This window comes from Trachemys scripta, chromosome 12, assembly GCF_013100865.1.
Source record: "Trachemys scripta elegans isolate TJP31775 chromosome 12, CAS_Tse_1.0, whole genome shotgun sequence".
Classification (NCBI taxonomy): domain Eukaryota; kingdom Metazoa; phylum Chordata; order Testudines; family Emydidae; genus Trachemys; species Trachemys scripta.
Window position 1 is genome coordinate 38,886,337 of NC_048309.1, and position 27,650 is coordinate 38,913,986.

Genomic DNA, 27,650 nt, shown 5'->3' on the forward strand with positions numbered 1-27,650 from the left:
GGGCCGAGGACGTCCCAGAACACGCGGTAGAACTCCACGGTCAGCCCATCCATGCCCGGAGATTCATTGGTGGGCATGCGGCGGAGGGCTTCCGAGAACTCGGCCAAAGTGAGAGGCAGCTCCAGCCGGTCTCGGTCGCCCGTGCTGAACGTCGGGAGTTCATCCCAGAGCATTCTGCAAGTATTAGGATCGGTCATATCCGGGGAGAAAAGGTGTGCGTAGAAGGCCCTTGCTCTCCCGCACATCTCCGCCGGATCCGTGAGGGGGGTGCGGTCCTCTGCTAGAAGGCAGGTGACGTGCTTCTGGGCCCCCCTCCTTTTCTCCAGGGCGTAGAAGAAGCGGGAGCCGTGATCCATCTCCCGAAGGAGGCAGATGCGGGATCGAACAAAGGCACCTCAGGCCCAATGGTCCTTGAGGGTCCGGAGCTCCTCCTGCTTCTCCCGGCATGCTCCGCAGAGGGATGGATCACCGGGGCTGGCGGCCAGACACCTCTACAGCTCTAAGAACTACCGTTCCAACTATCCTATTGCCGCATCCCTCTGTCGGCTGGCACCCTGGGTGTAGTCGCGGCAATAGTGCCGGGTGCGTACCTTCCCCAGGTCCCACCACCGCCGCGCCGAGGGAAAGGGACGCCGCTGCTCTCACCAGGCCAGCCAGAACTCCCGGAAGGACGCCACAAAGCCCACATCCTCCAACAAGCTATTATTAAAGTGCCAATAGGCCGGCCCCGGCCTCTCCGCACACAGAGAGGCTGTCACGGAGGCCAAATGATGATCTGAAAACGGGGCCAGCCGGATGCTGGAGGAGTGGGCACAAGAAAGATGGAAGCGTGACAAATAGATGCGGTCCAACCGGGAGTGGCGCGACCGATGGACCTCCACCCGGACAAAGGTGAACGTCGAAACGTCATCGGGGTGGTGGTCGTGCCAGACGTCCACCAGGGAGTGATGTTCAATGATCTCCCGGAGGACATCCGCGGCGCCCGGGTGCTGCTTGGTCCCTGAGCGGTCCTGTTCTTCGAGGCTGGCATTAAAGTCTCCACCCAGGACCAGGCACTTGCGAGGATCCAAGGTGCCGAGGAAGGCGGACGCCTGTGGATAAAAACGCAACATCTCCGGGCCCGATGTCGGGGCGTAAATGTTGACGAGATTAACCACAAGCCTCTCCATGCGGACCCGGAGGTGCAGCAGGAGGTCTGGCACAGCCTCGGCGACCCCCAGCACCTCGGGTCGTAGGTCGGGGGAGAACAGGGTCGCCACTCCAGCCGTACGAACTGTGAGGTGGCTAAAGTAGACCCTGTCCCCCCACTCCAGCCGCCAACTAGCTTCAGCGGCCGGATCCGTATGGGTCTCCTGCAGGAAACTCACAGAGTACCCTCCTCCCGAAGGGAGGAGAGCACCTGGGTCCTGCGGAGACACATCCTACAGCCCCGGGTGTTCAACGTTGCGAAGATGATCGGTGCCAGAAGGATGGCTGGAGGGGATCCTCGCTGCAAGAGATGCCCACAGCCTCCCTCTGGCCGCGCAACAATCCGTGACCTACCCCATAGGCGATTAAGGAGTCACGGAAGAGGCAGACCCGTTGGTAGGCCGCTGCGGCCTGCCTCCTGATCCTCTTACCCTCCCCCATGAGGGCCCTTGTGGCCCAGAGGATCTGATGGAAATCCCCCCATTGCTGGAGTGCAAGCTGTACCTTGTTGCGGGAGCCATGGACGTCCTCAAGGAACTCCCGTAGTTCCTCTCTCAGTGTATGGGGGGGTGGGGTTACCAATCTATGGCTAACCCCTAGCGGGGCCCCGTCACAGTCCCTTGGCCCACCGAGATGGGCAAGCAGGGGGCAGACCCTCGATGTGGCGTCCGATGGGCTGGCACCACATGGTCCGCCTCAGACCCTGGCTCAATGGGGGGCGGCGGAGGGAAAATAGCAGCCCCTGGTGGGTCGGGACAGGGAAAAACATGTTCCACTCCTTGGGGGTCATCCTCTGGGATACGGAAGGAGACGGCCCCAGGGATGGTAATGGCATCATGGGAAGTGGAGGGGACAGGGATGGGGTCGGTGTCAGGGGCAGGGTCGGAGTCAGGAATAGGGACAGGGGAAGGGGCGATACTGGGATCGGGGGCCCCAGCAGCCAGGCCACTGGGTCGGGGGGGGTGGCACCCCGCAAATGGACTCAGGAATTTGCGGGGACGGAGGTGGGCCCTCCACGATGCCAGGTTCGTGCTCCAAGACAGATGGTAAGGCCACGGCATCTTTAGGTGGAGCATCAATGATGGGGCCCCCACCCGGGAAGGAGGTCAGCTGCCCCTCAGCCACGAGGGAGTCTCTTGGCGACTCGGGTCCCAGTTGCATGGCACTGGCAGTCACTGCAAGAGGCTCGGCGGCTGCTAGCGGGGTGCCATCTGCGGCCGGGTTACTGGAAGAGTCCAGGGGCTCCTTAGAGGCGGGAGCAGAAGCAGTGGGTAGGGGGATGGAACATGGGGAAAGGGGGGCCGAGGCGAGGCTGCTCAGATCGAGGCCCGCTGGCAGAGGGTTGTCCTCCCCCTGGGTAACCGGGGTCAGACCAAGGGCCTTGATCTCCTCATAAATGGAAGGGAGATCACTTTCCACCACCCCAGGGCTCTCCCCGCCTGCACCCGAAGCGACACTCGCCTTGGTGCATGCAGGGGCTTCAGATTGTAGAGGGGCAAGAGGGGCTCCATCAGGCGCTTCCATAGGAAGGGACTCCGGAGGAGGGGTAGTGCTATCCTCCGATGCTGCCACGTCTTCCCTAGCCGGTAATGGTGGACAAAACCCACCTGGGGGCAAAGCGGAAGGCTCAGCATCGGGTCCCCCCTTCCTGGTCTTCCGGGGGGCTACCGCATCAGATGGAAGGAGCGGAGCTCGAGCGTTCCTCTTGCGCCATGTCCCCTGTACTAAGGACCAGCCCTCCATGGCATCATCCAGGGGCTGGTTAACAGGAGTCTTGTCAGGGAGCAAGAGCGAAGGCTTAGGGACTCGGGGAGGTAATGGTGGGGCAGCATGTAGGAGGGAGGATTCTCCCTGGGGCATGCCCTCTTCTATGCCCGGTGATATCCCTACCTCACCCTCCTCCAAAGGCCCCGCCAGATCACAGGCGGCAGAGGCAGGGCCCTCCCGCTTGTCTAGGCGCACTGGGGGAGATACCCCTTGGGCCCGAGCGGGAGCATTGGTGGGCCGGAAAGGAGGAGGGGCGGCTTCGGGCGCCGGGCAGTGTAGATAAATCTCTGATAATTTTCATATGACTTTACATTGTGCCTCTTCATATAACCTTGTGGTGGGTTTACCCACGTGTGAATTCTGTTTTCATGGGACTTTGTATCAAAGGCTCATTTAGAAACTTTGCATTGCCCTTGGTATAATATTATAGCCCCTAAGGATAGAATAAGATAGAATTTTTTCTTCTTTTTGCTAGCAGTAGAACAAGAGCTCTCCCCCCCCCACACACACACTCTTAATCAATTGCCCTGTTGAATGAATGAGGTGTGGATGAGCAAGGCATGGAAGGCAGCACCTCCAGACAGCCTCAACTGTTGGAGAGGGGCTGGGAGCCAGACCCAAGGACAATAAAACGTTTCAAGTGGGCTCATTAAAGACAAGCAGACATACCGGCGGCCTCGGGGGTTAGAAGCAAGCACCTTCGTTTGGAAACACCCTCTTTGCAGCATTGGGACAACACTCAAAAGAAAGCAGCACAAAGGACCAATGAACACAGACACAGAGTTTGAATCTGGTATAGATTTGCATAAAAGAAAAGCTGCTATAAAAGTGAGGTGTCTTGCAGAGGACCCCGGGTCTCGTCTTGTCAACATGGGAGCAGCGATCTGGATCGGCAGAAGCCCGGCTCCACCCCCTCCCCCATCTAACTCACCTGGCCAGTGAAGTTAAGGGGAGCAACTAATTGGTAACACAAGACAGAGTGTGTTTGTGTGTGTGTGTGAGTGTAAGTGTAATATATTATATGCATACGATACAGTGTTAATGAATACATGTATTACTAATAAATGTGGCGTTTTGTCTTATTCCCCCTGAAAAGATCCTGTGCAGTACTTTAAGTACAACAGCAGCTAGGGGCGCCGGCGATGACGGGGCCAGTGCCCTGCCGGGGCTCGGGGGTCCCTGATATCCCTCTGTGCCGGGCCAAGGGGCAGTCCCTCTGGACGTGTCCTATCGCCCGGCAGAGGTAGCACCGGGCCTCCCCCGTTGAATAATGCACGTGGTAGCGGGCCCCCTGGTAGGGGACCAAGAAGGACCCCTCGAGTGCCTCACCGTCACGTGCTGCTGGCGGCAATTGTAACTGTACCTGCCGGTGGAAAGAGAGGACGTGACAGAGGGTGGGGTCTTTGCAGCCCAATGGGAGGGGGCTGACCACAGAGATCGGCCTCCCCAGGGTAGAGAGGGCGGGTAACAGGGCGGCATTTGGAAGGAAGGGAGGGACAGAAGTCAGGACCAACCGGGCTGCCAGGTCTTTTAGTGGCTCCAGGGGGACGTACATGCCCCCCACCGCCAGGCCCTTCTCCACTGCCTCCTGGGTGGTGGCCTGCGATGCTAGGAAGAAGACGACCTTTCCGTACATCTTGGAGGCCTCCACAATGGCCGTGGGCCCCACCACCCTTGCCAATGCCCGCACGTAGGTTTCCACGTGGGGCAAGGCGGGTACCAGGAGGCAACGGACGCCATGCTTCCTGGAAAAAGTGGGGAAGGGGCCCCGGCCACTATAGATGGTAGCAGAGGTGGTGGATGTGGGAGATAACGGAGCGGCAGGCGGGGGGGGCTGCTGCCACCTGGGCATATGCCCTGGGAGCTGGGGGTGGGACACCCACAGAGCTGGTGGAAGGAACAGCAGTTAGGGATGCCGCGGCCGGGTGCAGGGCCGCGGCAGTGGGGTCACACCCTGCCATGGAGGGCCTGGCTTTTTTAGCAGGGCCTTTACCCTTCTTTGTGCCCTGGCCCTTCCAGCCATCTCGGAGGACTCCCCCAGAGTCAGAGGGGGCGAGGGATGTGGCAGCAGTGGAGGTCACCTCATTACACACCGCTGCCGGCGCTCCAGCAGGGGCGGTAGCAGGTGGCTCGGCAGCGGTGGTTGAAGTAGAGGCTGGGGGGGGACAATGGTGGGGTGGGTGGAGGAGGGGCAGCACGGTTTGCCCGAGGGGTCCCACTTTCTGCGTCCCCTGCCATAATGAGGACAGGGGGAGAACAAACTCCAGAGGGGAGATAGGGAAGAGGGAAGCAGGTCGACCACTCCTCCCCACTAGGCTGTATGCAGGGGAGGAGGGTGCCAAAAAAGGGGGGGGGCCGGGTGGGGGGGCTATCAAGGGCTAGGGGTCAGTCACCGACTCAAGGAATGTTTCCGGCTCCTCTAATTGCACCAAGGAAGGCAGGATATAACAGCATTGGGGAGTGCAGTAAGACAGGATCAAACTAAAATGTGGAGGGGTACAAGCGCATAGGAGGGGACATGGGCACACGAGGGGAAGGACAAATCAGGGCAAGGGGACCGCAGGGGGAAGGGAGCAACCAGGCAGGAAATGGGGCAGAGGAACCACGGGGCTGGCTTCAGAGGCTGGGGCGGGTCAAACAAACAAAAGCTGCAGAGGGAAAGGGCGTGGCAGGCAAACAAACTGGAGCTAGCGAAGGGCTGGGGCAAGGAGAAGGGTCAAAAGGCAGCAAGGGGCAAATGGGTAGGCAGCAGGGGCAAAGCTGGGGGCTTGCTGCATGGGGGAAAGGATCAGTCCAAAAGGGGGGGGCACGTGCATCCACGTGCGCTTGCTACAAAAAGAAAGTCCTTGTAAGCTGGCTGCTGCATCAGGCCCAATGGTGGCAACAGGGCGTGGCAAGCAGTGGGGAGCAGCTGATTCCCAGAGGCAGGAGCCCAAGGCAGATGGTGAGTAGCCATTGGGGGTGGTGTAGGGGGCAACGATGATGGTGGTGGGGGTCGGGGGGGGACACTGATGGACCAGGGGGCAGGCTCCAGACCACACCCCTTGTGTCCCACAAACACAGTCTAGACCCCCACCCACTAGAGCACAGTTCAAAAGTTACTCAGTCCATGAGAACCCTCTCCACAGTGGTCTGTTCCTATGTGCTTCCCAGCTGGCAAATGGTCTTCTCCTTCTCCTCGGGGCTCCAGCAGCTCCCAGCAGCAAACATAGCAGCTGTAGGTGGCAGTCTGGTGGCGAGCAGGAAGGACCCCAATCAGGTGTCGATGGTGGTGGTGTCCTCAGCAGCAGGAACAATAGCTGGCTCCCTCCATCCTCTCCTCTGGGGAGTGGGCCAGCAGGCCCCCCCAGGGGCTGTAACTGGAGCAGTAGCAACCAAGGAGGGGGGGGTCTAGCAGCCAGCAAGCAGGTAGCAGAGATAGGCGGGGGGGGGGGGGGTAGCCCCGCCAGGAGAGTAGCTGGAGCAACAGCAACAGACAGCAATTGTAGGGAGAACTCAGGCCCTAGTAGTAGGAGGAGCAGTTCTCTACCTACCTCCAGGCCAGTGGGGTACAGGAGTCTGGTCAAAGGCAAACACCCTGGCCACTGACTGAACAGTTGTCTGTTCTCTGAGTGACCAAAGAAGGGGCTGTACTAGAGTAATCAGGAACTTGCTAGAACCAGTTAAGCCAGGCAGGCTAATTAGGACACCTGGAGCCAATTAAGAAGCTGCTAGAATCAATTAAGGCAGGCTAATGAGGGCACCTGGGTTTTAAAAGGAGCTCACTTCAGTTTGTGGTGCGATTGTGAGGAGCTGGGAACAAGAGGCACAAGGAGGTGAAATTGAAAGGGTGTGCTGCTGCTGGAGGACTCAGGAGCACAAGCATTATCAGACATGAGGAGGAAGGTCCTGTAGTGAGAATAAGGAAGGTGTTTGGAGGAGGCCATGGGGAAGTAGCCCAGGGAGTTGTAGCCATCAGGCAGCTGTTACAGGAGGCACTATAGACCGCTGCAGTCCAAAGGGCTCTGGGCTGGAACCCGGAGTAGAGGGTGTGCCTGGGTTCCCCCCAAGCCTCCCAATTGACCTGGAGTGTGGGTTCTTCCAGAGGGGAAGGTCTCTGGGCTGTTCCACAACCCATATGATTAATCTCTGAGACCAGAAAATCTGCCAATAAGCACAGGACCCACCAAGATAGAGGAGAAACTTTGTCACACCTCCTAGTGAAAAAGTTTTTCCTAATATCTAACCTAAACTTCCCCCACTGCAACTTGAGACCATTACTCCTTGTTCTGTCAACAGGTACCACTGAGAACAGTCTAGATCCATAGTATTGGCAGTGTGGATGTGATTTTCAACTGGCCCATATCCATGGGGTAGGAGCAGGTTTGTATTTGGGTGGCTCGTTTGAACCACTACTTATACTTTCCTGGTTACACAGCTATTTTGAGCTATTGTGTTGTCAAGGCTACTTACCCACTCTGAACTTTAGGGTACAGATGTGGGGGCCTGCATGAAAACTTCTAAGCTTAACTACCAGCTTAGATCTGGTCCGCTGCCACCACTCCCAATGGGCTAATTCCCTTCGCTGGGTAGCCTTGAGAGACTCTTCACCAATTCACTGGTGAATACAGATCCAACCCCCTTGGATCTAAAAACAAGGAAAAATCAATCAGATTCTTAAAAAGAAGGCTTTTAATTAAAGAAAAATATAAAAATCATCTCTGTAAAATCAGGATGGGAAATAATTTTATAGTGTAATCAAACTTAAAGAGCCCAGAGGACAAGCCTCTAGCCTTAAGTTCAAAGTTACAGCAAACAGAGGTAAACACCCTAGTAAAAGGTACATTTACAAGTTGAGAAAACAAAGATAAAATTAACATGCCTTGCCTGGCTGTTTACTTGCAAGTTTGAAATATGAGAGACTTGTTCAGAAAGATTTGGAGAGCCTGGATTGATGTCTGGTCCCTCTCAGTCCCAATAGCGAACAAACACCAAAACAAAGAGCACAAACAAAAGCCTTCCCACCACCAAGATTTGAAAGTATCTTGTCCCCTTATTGGTCCTTTGGGTCAGGTGTGAGCCAGGTTACCTGAGCTTCTTAACCCTTTACAGGTAAAAGGATTTTGGAGTCTCTGGCCAGGAAGGATTTTACAGTATTGTACACAGGAGGGCTGTTACCGTTCCCTTTATAGTTATAACATGCTCCCCAAATCACAGATAGTGTTGGACAGCCGGTTCCACACTAGCTAGGAGAAAAGAGAGTTAATAAGACACATGCACTTTTAGACATACTACTGATTATATAAAAACTAACAATATGTTCCACATTCCAAGAACAATGTTTAGCCAGTTGATTCTGGTAAACTTTCCCTGGAGAGTGCATCAGCCACTTTGTTAGAAGCTCTGAAATGCGTTGTATTTCAAAATCAAAATCTTGGAGAGCTAAACTCCATTAAAGAAGTTTTTTGTTATTCCCCTTGGCAGTATGAAGCCACTGTAGCGCAGCATGGTCTGTTTGTAGTTGGAAATGTTGTCCCCAAACATATGGGCATAGCTTTTCCAGCACAAACACAATGGCATAGCATTCCTTTTTCCTGATTGACCAGTGGCTTTTCCTCTCAGACAGCTTCTTGCTGAGAAACACGACAGGATGGAATTCTTGATCCGGTCCTTGCTGCATTAAAACCTCTCCCACGCCCCTCTCGGATGCATCTGTGGTTACTAGGAATGGTTTGTCAAAGTCTGTGGCCCTTAGCACAGGGTCAGATATGAGTGTCGCCTTAAGCTGGTGAAAGGCCTTTTGACACTCATCAGTCCACTGAACTGCATTTGGCTGTTTCTTTCTGGTTAGGTCTGTCAGTGGGGCGGCGATTTGGCTGTAGTGTGGTACAAATAGCCTATATTATCCAGCCAAGCCTAAGAAGGATTGGACCTGTTTCTTTGACTTTGGAACCGGACACTTTTGGATAGCATCCACTTTGGCCTGTAGGGGATATGTAGTTCCTTGACCTACCTGGTGCACCAGGTAAATCACTCTGTTTTGGCCTATTTGACACTTTTTAGACTTAACAGTTAGTCCTGCCTGCCTGATGCACTGGAAAAAATTTTCCAGGTTCTCCAGGCATTCTGCCCATGACTCAGGAAAAATGGCCACATCATCGAGGTAGGCAACTGCCAAGTCTCCCAATCCTGCTAGGAGACCATCTACAAGTCTTTGGAAGGTGGCGGGTGCATTTCACAGCCTGAAAGGGAGTACACTGAATTCATACACCCCTCCCTGGGTGATGAAGGCTGACCTTTCCTTGGCAGGTTCATCTAGTGGTACTTGCCAGTACCCCTTGGTTAAGTCTAAAGTAGAGATGAATTGGGCATGTCCCAATTTCTCCAATAGCTCATCTGTGCATGGCATTGGATGGTTGTCAGGATGAGTTACAGCATTTAGCTTATGGTAGTCCACGCAAAAGCATATTTCCCTATCTGGTTTGGGAACTAGAACCACTGGAGATGTCCATGCACTCTTAGAGGGGGGGATTATACCCATCTGTAGCATGTCCTGGATCTCCCTTTTTATAGCAGTTTGGTCATGAGGTGACTTCCGGTAGGGTGGGGTTCTAATTGGGTGAGCATTACCTGGGTCAATGGAGTGGTATGCCCGTTCGGTCCGTCCTGGAGTGGCTGAGAAAATTGGTGCAAAGCTTGTGCACAACTCCTTGATCTGCTGTCGCTGCAGACGTCAAAGGGTCGCGGAGAGGTTCACCTCTTCCCCGCCACCGTCACTTTTTGCTTCGTAGTAGACACCTTCAGGCCACTCCACGTCATCTGTTTCCTGGGCTGTAAACTGGAAAACCTTTAATTCTCTGGAATAAAAGGGCTTAAGAGAATTAACATGGTATACCTTAGGCTTTATGTTGGAGGTGGGGGATGCTATGAGATTCATAGATTCTAAGGTCATCTAGTCTGACCTCCCGCATGATGCGGGCCACAAAAGCTGACCCACCCACTCCTGGAAGAATTCTCTCCCTTGACTCAGCTGTTGAAGTCCCCAAATCATGATTTAAAGACTTCAAATCGCTGAGAATCCTCCAGCAAGTGACCCCTGCCCCATGCTGTGGCGGAAGGCGAAAAACCTCCAGGGCCTCTGCCAATCTACCCTGGAGGAAAATTGCTTCCCGACCCCAAATATGGTGATCAGCTGAACCCCGAGCATGTGGGCAAGATTCTCTAGCCAGACCCTCTGGAAAAAGTTCTCTGTAGTAACTTTTAATATCCCATCATTGACCATTGTTACTAATTACCAGCGATGGCACGTTATTGACCTATTGACTAAAATCCCTTTATCCCATCAAACCATCCCCTCCATAAACTTACCAAGCTTAATCTTAAAGCCAGAGAGGTCTTTCCCCCCAACTGTTTCCCTTGGAAGGCTGTTCCAAAATTTCACCCCTCTGATGGTTAGAAACCTTCGTCTAATTTCAAGCCTAATCTTCCCGGCGGCCAGTTTATATCCATTTGTTTTCGTGTCCACATTAATACTGAGCTGAAATAATTCCTCTCCCTCCCTGGTATTTATCCCTCTGATATATTTAAAGAGCGATCATATCCCCCCTCAGCCTTCTTTTGGTTAAGGTAAACAAACCAACCTCCTCGAGTCTCCTTTCATATGACAGATTTTCCATTCCTCCGATCATCGTAGTGGCCCTTCTTTGTACCCGTTCCAGTTTGAGTTCATCCTTTTTAAACATGAGAGACCAGAACTGCTACCAGTACTCCAAATGAGGTCTCACCAGTGCCTTGTATAACGGAACCAGCATCTCCTTATCCCTACTAGAAATACCTCGCCTAATGCATCCCAAGACCGCATTAGCTTTTTTCACGGCCACATCACATTGCCGATTCATAGTCATCCTGCGATCCACCAGGGCTCCAAGATCCTTCTCCTCCTCTGTTACTTCCAACTGATGCGTCCCCAGCTTATAACTAAAATTCTTGTTAGTCATCCCTAAATGCATAACCTTACACATCTCACTATTAAATTTCATCCTATTACTATTACTTCAGTTCACAAGGTCATCCAAATCTCCCTGCAGGATATCCCGATTCTTCTCCGAATTGGCAATACCTCTCAACTTTGTGTCATCCGCAAACTTTATCAGCCCACTCCTACATTTGTTTCCGAAGTCAGTAATAAATAGATTAAATAAAATCAGACCCCAAACCGAACCTTGAGGAACTCCACTGGTGACCTCCCTCCAACCTGACAGCTCACCTTTCAGTACGACCCGCTGCAGTCTCACCTTTAACCAGTTTTTTATCCACCTCTGGATATTCATATCGATCCCCATCTTTTCCAATTTAACCAATAATTCCTCATGCCGTACCGTATCAAACGCTTCACTGAAATCGAGGTATATTAGGTCTACTGCATTTCCTTTATGTAAAAAATCTGTTTCCTTCTCAAAGAAGGAGATCAGGTTGGTTTGGCATGACCTACCTTTCGTAAAACCGTGTTGTAATTTGTCCGAATTGGCATTGACTGACCTCAAGGTCCTTAAGTACTTTCTCCTTCAAAATTTTTTTCCAAGACCTTGCATATTACAGATGTTAATCTAACAGCCCTGTAGTTACCTGGGTCACTTTTTTTCCCCTTCTTGAAAATAGGCAACACATTAGCTATTCTCCAGTCCAACGGTACCTCCCCTGAGTTTACAGATTAATTAAAAATTATCGCTAACGGGCTTGCAATTTCTCACGCCAGTTCCTTTAATATTCTTGGATGAAGATCCTCCGGTCCGCCCGATTTAGTCTCGTTAAGCTGTTCGAATTTAGCTTCTACTTCGGATACGGTAATATCAACCCCCGCTCCTTTATTCCCATCCGTCTCGCTTCCACTATTCCTCAGCTCTTCATTAGCCTCATTAAATACCGATGCAAAATACTCATTTAGATATTGTGCCATGCTTAGATTATCCTTAATCTCCACTCCATCTACAGTCTTAAGCGGTCCCACTTCTTCTTTCTTTGTTTTCTTCCTATTTATATGGCTATAAAAGCTCTTGCTATTGGTTTTAATTTCCCTTGCAAGGTCCAACTCTACACGGCTTTTGGCTTTACTCACTCTATCTCTACATTCTCTGACCTCAATAAGGTAGGTTTCTTCGCTGATCCCTCCCATCTTCCACTCCCTGTACGCTTTCTGTTTTTTCTTAATCACCCCTCTGAGACTCTCGCTCATCCAGCTCTGTCTAAATCTCCTGCCTACGAACCGTTTTCCCTTTCTCGGGATACAGGCCTCCGACATCTCCTGCAACTTCATCTTGAAATAATCCCAGGCACCTTCCACCTTTAGATCCCGAAATATGTTAGTCCAATACACTTCCCTAACCAGTCCGCTTAATTTATTAAAGTTAGCCCTTTTGAAATCGTAAACCTTAGTCTCCGATTTAATTCTGTTAATCTTTCCATTTAGTTTAAACTGAATTAGCTCATGTTCATTCGAGCCAAGGTTGTCCCCTACAACCATTTCCTCAACGAGGTCCTCACTACTCACCAGCACCAAATCTAAAATGGCAGCCCCCCTCATTCGGTTCTGCAACTTCTTGATGAAGGAATTCATCAGCTATTATGTCTAGTAAAATCTGAGCCCTATTATTGTTACTAGCATTTGTTCCCCAATCTATATCCGGGAAGTTAAAGTCTCCCATGATTACACAGTTCCTATTAGTATTTACTTCCCTAAAAACATTAAATATTTCTCTGTCCATATCCAGGCAGTCTATAGCACACCCCAAGCAAGGCTCTAGTAGTTCATATAATCATAGAATATCAGGTTGCAAGGGACCTCAGGAGATCTAGTCCAACCCCCTGCTCAAAGCAGGACCAATCCCCAGACAGATTTTTTTAACTCAGTTCCCTAAATGGCCCCCTTAAGGATTGAACTCACAACCCTGTGTTTAGTAGGCCAATGCACAAACCACTGAGCTATCCCTCCCCCAATGTGAGTATTCTTTTACCCAATGTGAGTATTGCCCAGACAGACTCTGTCTTATCCATTCCATCACTTATTATTTCTCTACAGTTTACCTCATTATTGACATACAATGCTACTCACCCACTTTTACCTTTGTTCTGGTCTTTCCTAAACAGCACATACCCTTCCATACCTGTACTCCAGTCATGACTACCGTTCCACCACGTTTTGGTTATTCCTACGATATCCGGTTTCATTTCTTGGACCAGGAGCTCCAATTCCTCCATTTTGTTACCTAGGCTTCTCACATTGGTGTATAATCATCTTACTTTATGCCGTTTGGTCTCTTTCACATTCGTTATCCCATTTGGTATGGACACCGTACAGCTAGTATGACCTATTAGTCTAGTATCCATTCCACCCTCCCCCTTATGTCCAATCTCTTCCCCCAGGCTATATCTGTTCTTATCTCATTGTCCTCCCTCTCAACATTATAATCTGGTGTGGAGATTAACTGGACATCTCCCAACCGTCTCCCCCAAATTCCTAGTTTAAAGCTCTTTTGATGAGATGAGCCAGCCTCCCTCCCAGAAGTCTATTTCCTTCCCTTTTCAGGTGAAGTCCATCCCGTGAGAACAGTTGTCTGTCCCCGAAAGCCTCCCAGTGGCCATACATCCCAAAGCCCTCTTTATAGCACCACTCCCTTAGCCAACTATTTATCATCACAATCCTGTCACCCCTTTGCTGCCCTTCTCTAGGAACAGGCAGAATCCCACTGAAGATGATCTGAGCCTCAATTTCCTTAAGTGTCTTCCCCAGCCTGGCATAATCTCCCTTGATTCTCTTCAGCAAGAACCTAGCCATGTCATTCGTTCCTACATGAAGGATGATCAAGGGGTCCTTGCCTGCTCCTTTTAGGATACTTTCCAGCCGCAGGTCCACATCCCGTATCTTAGCGCCCGGTAGACAGCACACCCTTCTGTTCTCTGGGTCTGCCCTGGTCACAGGCCTGTCTAACCTCCTCAGTAAGGAGTCCCCAATCACGTAAACCTGCCTTTGCCTGGTGACAGTGCGATCTACTAATCTATCCCCTGTTCCCTCTAGCTGCAACCCCTGTCCATTCCTATTTTCCCTTATAACCCCCCTTATGACATCCTGTATCCTCCTGGGGCCCAGATTTGGTGCTGTCTCCATCAACTCCTCCCCTTTTTCTATGGGACTAGCCGCTCTTCTCTTTTTCCTCCCCCTCCCCCCTTCAGTTACCACCTGCTGCACCCCTTCCTCGTTTTCCAAACACCCAAACCTGTTCCTGATCTCTATTTCTCCTTCACTGGCCCTCCTTTTCTTTGGCCTGCTTCTCACAGTCACATGCTTCCACTGCCCTTGTTCTCCCCCCAGCATTCCCCCCTCACAGGCCTTTGCCCCTGTTTCCACCTGTACCCCTGAGCATTCCCCTTCAGCCACTCCTTGCCTTTGCTCCATCAGCTGCTCAAACTCCCTTCTAAACTCTACCAGGGTATCTACCTGCATCTCCAAACCTCGGATCTTTTATTCCAGCAGCTCTATTAGGCGGCATTTCATGAGCACATACCTCTGTTTAGGCCCCCCCGCTAGGACCATGTACATACCGCAGCTGCTGGATGCAATCATCTGCATTGTGTCCCCTGCTGCTTGGCTCATGGCTGCTGTTTGAGCCTGCCTGCTCACCTGTGCCCTCTGCACCTAGGGGAACACAGCACACAGGGCACCACACCCTCCTGCCTCCCCTTCCACCTCCCCCTATAAACTCTCACTCAAACTCCCCTGTTAGCAGCCCTGTTCGCCAGCTCCTGTGCCGCTGCCTGGCTGGGTGGCCGCTTTTATAGGACCTCCCCTCAGCCAACCTCCGCCCCCTAATCAGGGCTCAGCTGCCTGCCCAGCACGCTGCCACTATAGGCCTCTACACATACAAACACTAGTTAACAGTTCCTAGGCGCTCCTGGACCGTGAATGGTCCTTCCCACGACGCTTCCATTTTATGGGACTGGAGCGCCTTTAAGACCATGACTTGGTCTCCTACATTGAAGGACCATTCTCTGGAATGTTCATCATACCAGGCCTTTTGCTCTTCCTGAGCATCCTTTAGGTTTTATTTAGCAAGAGATAAAGAGTGTCGGAGGGTGCTTTGTAGGTTGCTTACAAAGTCTAGAAAGTTAGTTCCTGGAGAAGGCGTAAACCCCTCCCATTGCTGCTTCACCAACTGTAATGGCCCCTTAACCTCACGGACATACACATTTTCAAAAGGTGAAAACCCTAAACTGGGATGTGGTACAGCCCTGTAGGCAAAAAGCAACTGCTGCAACACTAGGTCCCAATCATTGGAGTATTGATTTAAAAATTTACTTATCATGGCCCCCAAAGTTCAATTAAACCTTTCCACCAGGCCATTGGTTTCATGGTGGTAAGGGGTGGCAACCAAGTGATTCACCCCATGAGCTTCCCACAGGTTTTCCATGGTCCCTGCCAGGAAATTAGTTCCCGAATCTGTAAGGATGTCAGAGGGCCAACCTACCGTGGCAAAAATGTCTGCTAATGCCAGGCACAAACTTTTAGCCCTGGTGTTGCTTAAGGGTACTGCTTCCGGCCATCGGGTAGCAAAATCCATGCAAGTCAGTATGTACTGCTTTCCTCTGGCTGTCTTCTTTGGGAAAGGACCCAGAATATCCACAGCTACTCGCTGAAATGGGACCTCAATTATGGGTAGTGGCTAGAGAGGGGCTTTGACCTGGTCTTGGGGCTTTTCCACTTGTTGGCACACCTCACAAGACCGGACATAATTAGCAACGTCCTTGCCCATTCCCTCCCAGTGGAAGGACTTCCCCAACCGGTCTTTGGTTCTGTTCACCCCAGAATGGCCACTGGGATGATCATGGGCTAAGCTCATGAGCTTTACCCGATACTTAGTGGGAACTACCAACTGTCTTTGAGGATGCCAGTCTTCCTGGTGCCCACCAGAAAGAGTCTCCTTGAATGAAAGTCCTTGTTCTACCACAAACCGGGATCGGTTAGAAGAGCTGAGGCAGCGGTGCTCCATGCCGCCGCCCAAGCTTTCTGAAGGCTGTCATCTGCTTCCTGCTTGGCCTGGAATTGTTCCCTTGATGCTGGAGACATTATTTCCTAATTGGACTGTGGACTTGGGCTTGGTTCCTCTGGAAGCGATGCAGGTGCTGGGGCTGTTTCCGTTGACTGTGAACCGCTGTCCGCTGGCTGTGGATGAGCCTCTTGGGTAGGGTTATCTGCTGCTTCTGCCAGTTCAGGCTCGCTGGTGCTCTCTGGCGTTGGAGTTGTAGACAGGTTTGCAAACGCTGTACTCAGTGCTGGCAATGGTTCTGGCACTCGTTGTGTTGCCAGTTCCGGTTCTGGGACTGGCTTTGGCTGGATTTCTGGTAACACAGATGGGGCCCTGGTGGACGGCTCAGGAACAGGGATGGGGGTGAAAGCTTGCTTAGCCTGGCTGTGGGTGACCATTCCGACCCTCTTGGCTAGCTTCACATGGTTGGCCAAGTCTTCCCCCAGCAGCATGGGGATGGGATAATTGTCATAGACTGCAAAAGTCCACATTCCTGACCAGCCCTTGTACTGGACATCTAACTTGGCTGTAGTCAAGGTTAAAAAGTGTGATGTGAAGGGTTGAATTGTCACTGGAGCCTACGGGTTGATGAATTTGGGGTCCAGTAGGGATTGGTGGATAGTCGACACTTGTGCCCCAGTGTCCCTCCACACGATAACATTATTTCCGCCCACTCTCAAGGTTTCCCTTCGCGCCGAGGGTATGAGAGAGGCATCTGGGCCTGGGGATCTTTGGTGTGATTGTGGTGTAATGAGCTGTAATTGGTTGGGGTTCTTGGGGCAGTGGGCCTTTATATGTCCCAATTCATTACATTTAAAACATCGCCTTGCTAAGGTATCACCGGGGCAATGTTGGTTGGTGGAGACTGGTGTTGTGGGGTGAGGAGGCATCTGGGGTTTCCCTTGGGATGTGGGTGGGGCCTTGGGTTGTCCCCGGTGGTAAGGTTTTGTTTCAGGTTGCCCCTTCTGATATTCACTCCAACTGCCACTAGTTTTTATTTTTTCTGCCACCTCCACACATTTGGCTGCAATCTCCCCTGCCTCAGTTATAGTTTTGGCTTCCCATCTAGGATGTACCTTTCTATTTCCTCAGGAACACCCTCTAAAAACTGCTCCATTTGCATTAGGAAGGGCAACTCTTCTATAGATTTAACATTTGCTCCTGATATCCAGGCATCCCATTTTTTCCCAATGTGGTAGGCATGTCAGGAAAATGAGATGTCTGGTTTCCACCTTAGGGCTCTGAACCGCCGATGGGCATGCTCAGGTATTAGCCCCATTCTGATTCTGGCCTTGTTTTTAAAAAGTTCATAACTTTTCATGTGTTCCTTAGGCATTTCAGTCACCACCTCTGCTAAGGGTCCACTGAGCTGCGGCCTCTGCTCTACCATGTACTGGTCTGTAGTGATGCTGTACCCAAGGCAGGCCCTTTCAAAATTTGCTAAGAAGGCCTCAGTATCATCGCCTGCCTTGTAGGTGGGGAATTTTTTGGGATGGGAAGTGGTACCTGGAGACGGGTTGCTAGGATTGGCTGGTATATCCGGCCTAGCCCGTGCCAATTCCAGTTCATGCTTCCTCTCTTTCTCTCTCCTCCATCTCTTTTTGCTCCATAGCTCTCTTGTGAGGGCCTCCTCTTTGGCTTTCTCTTCTCTTTCAGTAACTGCTTTCTCGAGTTCTTTTAATTGGAGCAGTCTCTGATGTTTCCTTTCATTTTCTTCTGCTTCTACTCGGGCCAGTTCGAGTTTGTTAGCTACTTCACTAGTACTCATTTTCCTGTTTTCTTGTGCTGAGTCACACCCCCTCTGCAGTTCACTGAAACTGGGATGCACTCAGCTCAGGCTGCTCAGGTAACAGAGACTTTCTAACTAGCTATCCCCGAGAGGTAGAAAGAAAAAAAATTTCAGCTTGTAAATTCCTTTTGCCAGCTGTTTGCTCACTGCTTGAACCCTTCTCTTAACAAAGACCCTTGTTAAAAAAACTTAACACCTCTGCCTTCAGGCAAGGAGAGATCAGATATGCATCTACCTTCAGCTCTGCTTTCCAAGCAGCTAGAAAGGAGGAAAAAAATCTTATTGGCTTTTGGTTTAAAATGATCCCACCGCTCTGCCACCATGTCAAGGCTACTTCCCCACTCTGAACTTTATGGTACAGATGTGAGGGCCTGCATGAAAACTTCTAAGCTTAACTACCAGCTTGGATCTGGTCCACTGCCACCACTCCCAATGGGCTAATTCCCTTCCCTGGGTAGCCTTGAGAGACTCTTCACCAATTCCCTGGTGAATACAGATCCAACCCCCTTGGATCTAAAAACAAGGAGAAATCAATCAGGTTCTTAAAAAGAAGGCTTTTAATGAAAGAAAAAGGTAAAAATCCTCTCTGTAAAATCAGGATGGAAAAATAACTTTACAGGGTAATCAAACTTAAAGAGCTCAGAGGACCCCCCTCTAGCCTTAGGTTCAAAGTTACAGCAAACAGAGATAAACACTCTAGTAAAAGGTACATTTACAAGTTGAGAAAACAAAGATAAACTAACATGCCTTGCCTGGCTATTTACTTACAAGTTTGAAATATGAGAGACTTGTTCAGAAAGATTTGGAGAACCTGGATTGATGTCTGGTCCCTCTCAGTCCCAAGAGCGAACAACCCCCAAAACAAAGAACACAAACAAAAGCCTTCCCCCCCCCCCCAAGATTTGAAAGTATCTTGTCCCCTTATTGGTCCTTTGGGTCAGATGTCAGCCAGGTTACCTGAGCTTCTTAACCTTTTACAGGTAAAAGGATTTTGGAGTCTCTGGACAGGAGGGATTTTATAGTACTGTACGCAGGAGAGCTGTTACCCTTCCCTTTATAGTTATGATAGGGATGCTAAATAATTAGGGAGATCAATATGTAATCAATAGCTCAGGCAACAGTAGAGAAGGCTAAGGTAGTGTAGGGCAGAGAAGTCTACTGGTGGCAGAGAGGTCAATGGTTGGTGAAGGAGGTGAATTTTACAGTTGATGAGTGGGATGTCTTTTATGGTAAAGGAAGGAGAATGTTATGGAGGATAAACTACTGCGGAGCAGGAGAACCTAGTCAAAATTTCTTACAATGTTGTGTACAGGCCAACACTTTGGGGTATGTGGTTTTTTATGTGTCTCTATAAATAATTCACATGACGCTGTTACTGCATTCTATGGCATTTCACCGCCTGTGTGTTTCAGAGTGACTCCAGAATCGGAGTTTTTGGTCTTGTGAGGAGCAGTGCAAATTCATCTCTCATGTAAATTGACCAGGTAACATTAACTACAGGTGGTGATGTACCCTTTTTACCATGAATGGATTTGGCTCACTGAGTGCTACAGCACCACTATGTTTTGGTAGATGGGAGAGTTGATGTTCTCAACAGTTGGGTTTCTGGGACCTGGATGTGTCAGTTGCTTTAGACACCATCCTGTGAGTAGAACAGAGAGAGATCACCATTGACAAGGGCTGGCATGGAGTGAGGATGCGGGGCCACTGCCCGTGTCTTCAGTGCTATTTCGATCACTACTGCTGAGATTTTCAAAGCTGCCTTGGCAATTGGGATGCCAGTCCCCATTAATTTCATTCAGAACTGAGCATCCACAATCCTCTAAGTGGGTTGCAATTTCAGCCCAAAAGACTAGAGAAAGGTCTGGTTTTTTTTCTTTAACCTATCTCCCATTTTCAGAAGTGCCCCACTACCTCCCTAGTATCAGAGGGGTAGCCGTGTTAGTCTGAATCTGTAAAAAGCAACAGAGGGTCCTGTGGCATCTTTGAGACTAACAGAAGTACTGGGAGCATAAGCTTTCGTGGGTAAGAACCTCATTTGCATCTGAAGAAGTGAGGTTCTTACCCATGAAAGCTTATGCTCCCAGTACTTCAGTTAGTCTCAAAGGTGCCACAGGACCCTCTGTTGCCCACTACCTCCCTAGAGGCACCTAAATACCTTTAAAAACTTGGCCCTTAATCACCTGGGCATCTAAGGTCTTGTCAACACTTTGAAATGAGACAGCGTCACAGGTGTAGCCTAGTCCATGCCATTTTAGGGATCTTTCAGCATTAGTATTTGCAGTCTGGTGGATCAAAGCAAGTTCAATATAATGTGGTTTCATCTATAACCCAGTACGATTTTTTTAGCTCCCGAGGACAGCGTTATATTGAGGTAGAGGTGTAACTATAGGCCCTCTACTCGGCCAGGTCCCAATGTAAGGGGGAGATCTGGACCATCAGACTCGTTTGGCAGGCCAGGGACCAGAGAGATGGCCGCTTGTCTCTTACCGCCAGATCCCCAGGAAACAGTGTGATTCTATGTAAGGAATGATACAAAGTATCAGCTTAATGTTATATTACTGCTGCATTTTTACGTGACTGGGAACATTTGTGTCTTTGCTAATTGTACTAATAAAATTGCTTAAAGTGTTATTTTACCCTGTTATAAAAATGTCACCCCTAAAATCACAGATCCAAACTGACACTGCTCTGATGGCAAACATTTCTAGTACAGACCAAGTCTCTGTGTTCATTTTTAAGATTACATTCTAAGTGCATCAGAGTCATTTCCTTGAGTGTGTGTCTACTAGGGAACAGTATTGTGTGAATAGGTGTGCTTTGGTCAGTGTACGTTATTTTCAATGTGCTCTTGGGGAAATCAACATGCAATTGAGTTTTTACACTGCTCTGCGTCTCTTTGAGAATGTGTGCTTCTGACTGTGAATGATTGTGTGAATTTATGAATGTATAACATCATGTGTGAAACATACGTGAGCGTGTGTGCATTATCAGTGCTCGTTAGGGTCTGTGAATGGATTTCTGAGTGTTCATTTGTGTATGATTGCTTCTGAATGACAATATTGTGTGTTTATCAGTGCAAAGTGTTGTGAGTGTGTGTGTGTTTTGTGATTGTGCATTGCTGTGTGTATGTTTCAAAGTGCACATAACTGGTTATTTACCAGTGAATTTTTCACTTGACCAGAGCTCAAAGAGCCGGGAAGCGATGTTTGTAAGTGTATTTTGACTTAGCAGAGTCCCTGTATTAAAGCCAAAAGCTGCTATCTCCCTGCAGCTCCTAGCCGCTAAGATGCTAACGTTTTAGTGAGTTATTGAAAGGAGATAAGTTGAAGAGTAGAACTAGTTGGGAAAAGGGGGTTTCTCATCTTGTGAGGCTTTTCAAGAAATTTAAAATATTTCCCCATCCCATGTCAGGAAAAAAACTGAATTATTTTTCAAACAGATAATCTGAAAGCAAAACAAAACAAAAATAAAAAAAAACAGATTGGGTCAAAAGAAAATATTTGGTTTCCATCATTTTTATAGTTTCATAGAATTTTAGGCCAGGAGGGATGATGCAAGCAACTAGTCAGAACTTCTTTTTATCACAGGCCATTGTATCCCACCCAGTTACCACTGTGTTGAGCCCAACGACTTCAGTTAAACTAAAGCATTTCAGTCCTAAGCAGACTGCACTGTTGTGAGCCACAGGCCTAGACCTGGGCAGATTAAGGTCTCACCTGAGTCCTAGGACCTGGCAAGGACAGGGAACTGATCAGCTGGGGCACATCCAGGTGATCCTAGGAGGCGACCTGCACCCCATGCTCCAGGGCACAGTTTCATTTTGATTTTTACCCTTTATTTTTCACCTTTTCTTTAGACTGAATTAACTGAAATTTTCAAATGATTTTTTTTTCAAATTGAAAAATGTCAAAACTGGACATTTGAATCTTCTAAAAGAAATCAAATTAGGATATTCATCAAAACCAACCAACCCTTTGCTGTGAACAGGGTTTCTTGATGAACAAAACCATATTGTGAGAAAGTTTCCAACCCAATTTCATAATCAGTCCACTGTCTACAATTTCTTCCTCCCCTCTAGGCCTCAACCCTGAAACATGTCCCTCCCTCCCACTGGCAGACTTCTATGTCCATGTGAATGTCGTTCAACCGGGGGCTCTCAAACTTTTTTCAGATCACTGACCATATCAAGAGAGAGATGCCTTGTGCACCTGGCTCCTCTCCATTGTGATTTCATCAACTTCCTCTCCTCCCAGACACAAATATAGAGACCACCTCCTTTGCCCATTCAAGTTCACACAACACCTCAACATAAACCTACTGCCTCATCTTCAGTTCAGATTCACAGGCAAAGGAAATGGATTTGAAACTGTTTAATGATGTGAGATACCCAGCAAGTGAATATCAGCCATAGCTCCACTGGTGTCAATGGGCAAGAACCACAGCTGGTGTAAATCAGCAGTAGTTCCAGTGGAGTTAATGAGGCCAGATTCCCCAGCTGGTGAAAACTGACAGCTCCCTGGGCATCTTAGGGCTAGATCCCCAGCTAATGGAAATCAAAGTAACTCCACTGGAATCAAATGGTCAAATCTCAACTTGGCATAAACAGCCCTAACCAGCGGTGTCTCCAGGCACCAGCGCTCCAAGTGCATGCCTGGGGCGACAAGCCGCGGGGGGCCCCCTGCCGGTCCCTGCGAGGGCAGCAGTCAGACTGCCTTCAGCGGCTTGCCTGCAGGAGGTCTGCTGGTCCCACGGATTTGGTGGCAATTCGGTGGTGGGTACACCGAAGCCACAGGACCAGGGACCTCCCGCAGGCATGCCGCTGAAGGCAGCTTGCCTGCCATGCTTGGGCAGCAGAAAAGCTACAGCCGCCCCTGGCCCTAACTACTCAGAACTCAATGGAACTGTATCAGTTTACACCAGTTTAGGATGTTGCAGTGAGCTTTTTGTGTTTCCCTCTGGCTACTTCTTAGGAGCCAACATTAGTCAGGACAGCCTGAGCTGTGGGTTCCTCTGGTGTCTGCATCCCAAGAGCTGCTGATGCAATGCAGGAGAAAAACATCTCTGCTCTTGCAGAGCTGATTATGTGGAGTTAATGAAGGAACAGGCTACTCCAGGCCAGCTGGGGCTCTGGTGCCACTGGGCTCTGAGCTATTGTAGGTTACATATCTGTGCTATAAATATATAGTTTATTCTGTAAACTCCTCCAGACACCCTTTGGGCATCAGCCCTGCCTTGTTTTTAGCCCAGCATCGTTTCAGGGTGCTTCCACCACTTTAGATCCAGGACATATTGTGTTCCCGCTCTGGGTGGTTAGGTTCGGCAAGAGCAGCTTGTCATGGTGGTTTGCTCCTGAGGTAAGATCAGAGCTGGGCTCAGAGCCCCAGAGACCGGAGTCAGCTATTTAACCCCAGAACAAGCACATCCTGGGTTGTGACTGTGTTTGAAGCCTGCACAAGCTGGAATCACTTTCACAGCTGGGTGGGGCTTCCTGCCCTCATCCTATTTAGTCCTTCACCTCTCAGCCAAGCCAGTCCAACACCAGTCTATCTGTGGAGAGGATCTTTGTCTTCTAGGAACTGCAGAGAGACCCAGGAACTCAGGAAATATGGTGGAGTGGCAGGGAAACAGCTGCTGGATAATACAGAGATGGGCAATGACTGAAGAATCCTGGTGGTGAAGTGTCTAATTCATCACAGGCTGGGAAATATTCCACAGAGACCAGCGTTGTAAGTTTGTTATTTCAGTAAAACATGTTCAGGTATTAATATGCTGGGAAAAAAATCATAATAGATCTATGGGTTACAATTGGAACTCTATAAGATTCTTAATATAATTTAATCAAACCTTTAGAGCTGTTCAGAGGTTATTTGTTTTTTTGTGGCACAAAACAGTTGACTTTTTATAGAAATTTTCATAGAAATGTTTGTGTGTGTGTTCTTTGAGAATCAGACAATGTCAGGTAAACTGCTGGAAACCGAAACATTTTCACCTAAATTAAGGGGGGGAGGAGAGTTTTGCAATACATAGGTTGTGTTTCAGGAATAACAAAATTCCCCAGAATATTTCTTTAGTTGAAAACCCAGGTTTCCTTTGAAATAATTTAAAAAGAAAATGTCTGAATACTCCAGATTGGAAACTTGCATCTAAGCCAAGAAAGAAACATTGATATTGTCCAATAATAGTAAAAGTTGCACCCAGTCACTATATTGCAACTGTGTTTATTTCTGTTTCAAAGGGATACTTGGTGATTCCTAAAACTGAGTAAGTAGCAAAGTTGGTAGCCCACTGCATAGATGTGAAACATACTAGCACCTTAGATGGAGAACAGAATTGAAGCCCCCTACCAAAGCCTGTCTCTCTTATCCCTGCCAAGGACATAGAGGAGGTGAATGTGATTAGAACTGAGTTATTCTGCTTTAGCGCCGTATCCTCTGTCCCACACTGCTGCTGGCTAAACACAATTGCTGTAAATGGGGCCACTGAACATACACCTAGTAAGACAAAGCCCATCCCTCACAGAGCCGACAGTCCTAGCAGACAAGGCAGAGAAAGGGATGGAGGGGAAATAGAGGCACAGGGAGGGGAAGTGACTGGCCCAAGGTCACACAGCAGATCAGTGGCAGAAACCAGGATAGAATCCAAGTCTCCTGATGGCCACTGACCCCCACAGCCATAAACTGACAGAGGTAAACAATGCAGCAGAGAGGTAGCTGAGCAATGCTACTAGCCCATCAGTACACAGAGATGGAAATGGGATCTTGTGTCACAAATCTATACGTAAGCAGGCAGCAGGCTATGTGGTGTTGCAATAGAAACATTACAGACGAGATGTCATGCAGGATACTGAGTTACTGTAAGTCATATTTTCCTGGAAAGTGGATAACAAACAGTGTTGACATTTTAGCATTTTAGTTCCATGCCCAAGTCCAGAGCCTCCTGTTTGTAGCTAGAGGGGATCCAACTTGGCTAGAATTGTTGCATTGGGATTGCACTTTACACCATCCTTCACACAGCATTTTACCAAGCCACATCCTGAGCCAGATCTTCAGATGGTTCACATTGATGTAGCTCGATTGACTTTAAGGGAGTCATGCCAATTTACATTCATGTAATAACTCACCACTCCTAGTTAACAGCAGATTCTCTGATGTTCGGGAGCTGCAGATTTTGCACTTTGTGGTGTTTCTGCTGATTTACCTGGCAGGCCTGATGGGGAATCTTCTCATCATCACAGCCATAGCCCTCGACCACCATCTTCACACCCCCATGTACTTCTTCCTGGTGAATCTGTCCATCATAGACCTCGGCTCCATCTGTGTCACCATCCCCAAATCCATGATCAATTCCCTCATGAACACCAGGTTGATTTCTTATCCTGGATGTGTCACCCAAGTCTTTCTCTTATTAGTCTTCATTGCAGCTGATCTTGCCTTACTCACCATCATGGCTTATGACCGACACGTTGCCATCTGCCAACCACTGCACTATGAGAGAGTGATGAACAGGAAAGCTTGTGTCCAAATGGCAGCCAGTGCCTGGATTACTGGTATTGTCTACTCTGCCGTGCACACCGGGAACACGTTTAGTTTATCCTTCTGCCAGTCCAATGTCATCAACCAGTTCTTCTGTGAAATCCCCCAGCTACTCAAGCTCGCTTGCTCTGACTCGTACCTCAGTGAAGTTGGGCTTCTTGCCTTTTGTATGTTTTTAGGTTTAAACTGCTTTGTTTTTATATTTGTGTCTTATGTTCAGATCTTCAAAACCGTGCTTAGAATTCCCTCTGAGCAGGGCCGGCATAAAGCCTTCTCCACCTGCCTTCCTCACCTCACTGTGATCTCCTTGTTACTTTTCACTGCCATGTTTGACTATCTGAAATTAACCTCCAGCTCAGCATCTTATCTAGATCTCTTGGTGGGTATTCTCTATGCTGTCGTGCCTCCAATGATGAATCCGTTCATCTACAGCATGAGAAACAAGGAGATCAAAGCTGCATTGAAGAAACTGATTGTGTGGAGGTTATGCACGAAGAATTAAAGTGTCTGTCATTGCACCTTAATTGAGATGACATTCTGAGTTTTTTTTATGGATATATTGAACTGATGATGAAATTGTCTCTTTGAGAACATAAGGTGTAATCTGTTTAAGAACTCATAAAATCCAGACTAACTCCACTGAAGTCAAATGAGTTAGTTTAGAATTACACCAGTGTAAATAAAATCAGAATCTAAATATTTATCCATAAATGTACATATACACCTATCTGTCTGTCTTAGGAATTTATATGTTACCATCGCCGTGCTATCTGTACGTGCTGCACAGAATATCAACAACCATAGCTAGGTCACTACTGGACTTCATGAACTTTCTGGCACTTCTGCTTTTTGGGATAGAAATTGTAGTTGGGGTATGAGAAAATTGGGTTGTTTCTTTCCTTGATTCTTTTCTTTTTCATGTTTTCATTTTATTGATTCATTGGTTGACTTGTTTCTTTGTTCCAGGCGACTTTTGGGGGGTAGTAATTTGCAGGGTGGAATATGTTTGATTAAATGGGGGTATCTGTTAATGTTGTCATCTATTGAAGGTGTCAATGTCATAATATCGTTGAAGCGGTTTTCTGAGAGATTTGAAGTTTTCCTTTCCCCAATGATAAAGAATTGAAACAAAGTTTCTGTATATGTCTGGATAGCTGAGTTGCTGTTCAAATTATTATTTTAATGCTGGTAGGATTTTATTGTCTTATTTTTAATGTGTTAGGGCACAAAGATCATTATATAATTGAGTATTGTCTTTTTTATTTTAATAAATACATACTGCATTCTTCTTGCTATGGTGGAAAGGTATTTGGAAGAGAAAGCTATTGCAATGTTTCCTAAAGACAAACTGAGACTGGGTAATAAACCCAAACTTTTATCCTACCAAACTACTGCAGTGATGGATCTGGAATTGCTCATATTTTCTCTTATGTTATGCTTTGTTCCTACAGTAGTAAATAAATCATACTTTGTATGGAGAAGCCTGGCTAGTCACTTAACTTACTACTGGTCACAGCTGCTGCAGGAAGAATTCCAGGTACCAAACCTGGTTGGAAATATCATAGTTGGTACACAAATTGCTATAGCCTGGTACCCAGTTTGAGAGGGGATGAATCACCCAATTCTACCCTAAGAGAGGGACAGGCGCAAAGCTGAGATCTCAGGGTGTGAAATCAGATACCAGAGTAGGGAGCAGAGGTTCAGCTAATCATGTAGCCGTAACAATTGGGATTTAGACATTGGCCAAAGGTCTCTCATCCACACAAGGATCCAATTGTGTCTAGATCACAGAAGTTGGCTTCTTCATTATTATTAATACTATTATTTATTATTTATTAAACCATGTTTGTGCATGGCTGTGTATACTACATATGCAATAGATAAAAGAAGAGCATGTGGAAAGCTAGATCATGAGTAATCAATGCCAATTTATTGTGCTCTTTTTCAGTCTATGACTGTTGCTGTCCAGATCATGATTTTCCTGAGAGTATTTATTATTTGCATCCGACAAAGTGGGCATTCACCCACGAAAGCTTATGCTCCAATACATCTGTTAGTCTTAAATGTGCCACAGGACTCTCTGTTGCTTTTTACAGATCCAGACTAACATGGCTACCCCTCTGATACTTATTTGTTGTTATTTCTGTGAATATTTCTTACTCCATTGCTCTTTTACAAGAACTACATGATGTGCATTGTCTGTGAGCCATTTTAACTGGATATATTTTAACGTGTTCTGCTTCTTTTGCCTTTTTCGATACATTGGATTATTATAATTATATTTTATTAAAAATAAATGGACAGCTCCTCAGTTGG

At 48.4% G+C, this 27,650-nt stretch overlaps 1 protein-coding gene across 1 annotated transcript; it reads left to right on the forward strand.

Moving 5' to 3' along the window:
- The first annotated feature begins 869 nt into the window (after positions 1 to 869).
- LOC117885442 (olfactory receptor 14A16-like) lies at positions 870 to 25,836 on the forward strand. The gene is made up of 2 exons (XM_034786749.1): positions 870 to 996; positions 24,932 to 25,836. Exons 1-2 carry the CDS (start codon positions 870 to 872, stop codon positions 25,834 to 25,836), a joined length of 1,032 nt encoding a protein of 343 aa, XP_034642640.1.
- Positions 25,837 to 27,650: the final 1,814 nt, after the last annotated feature.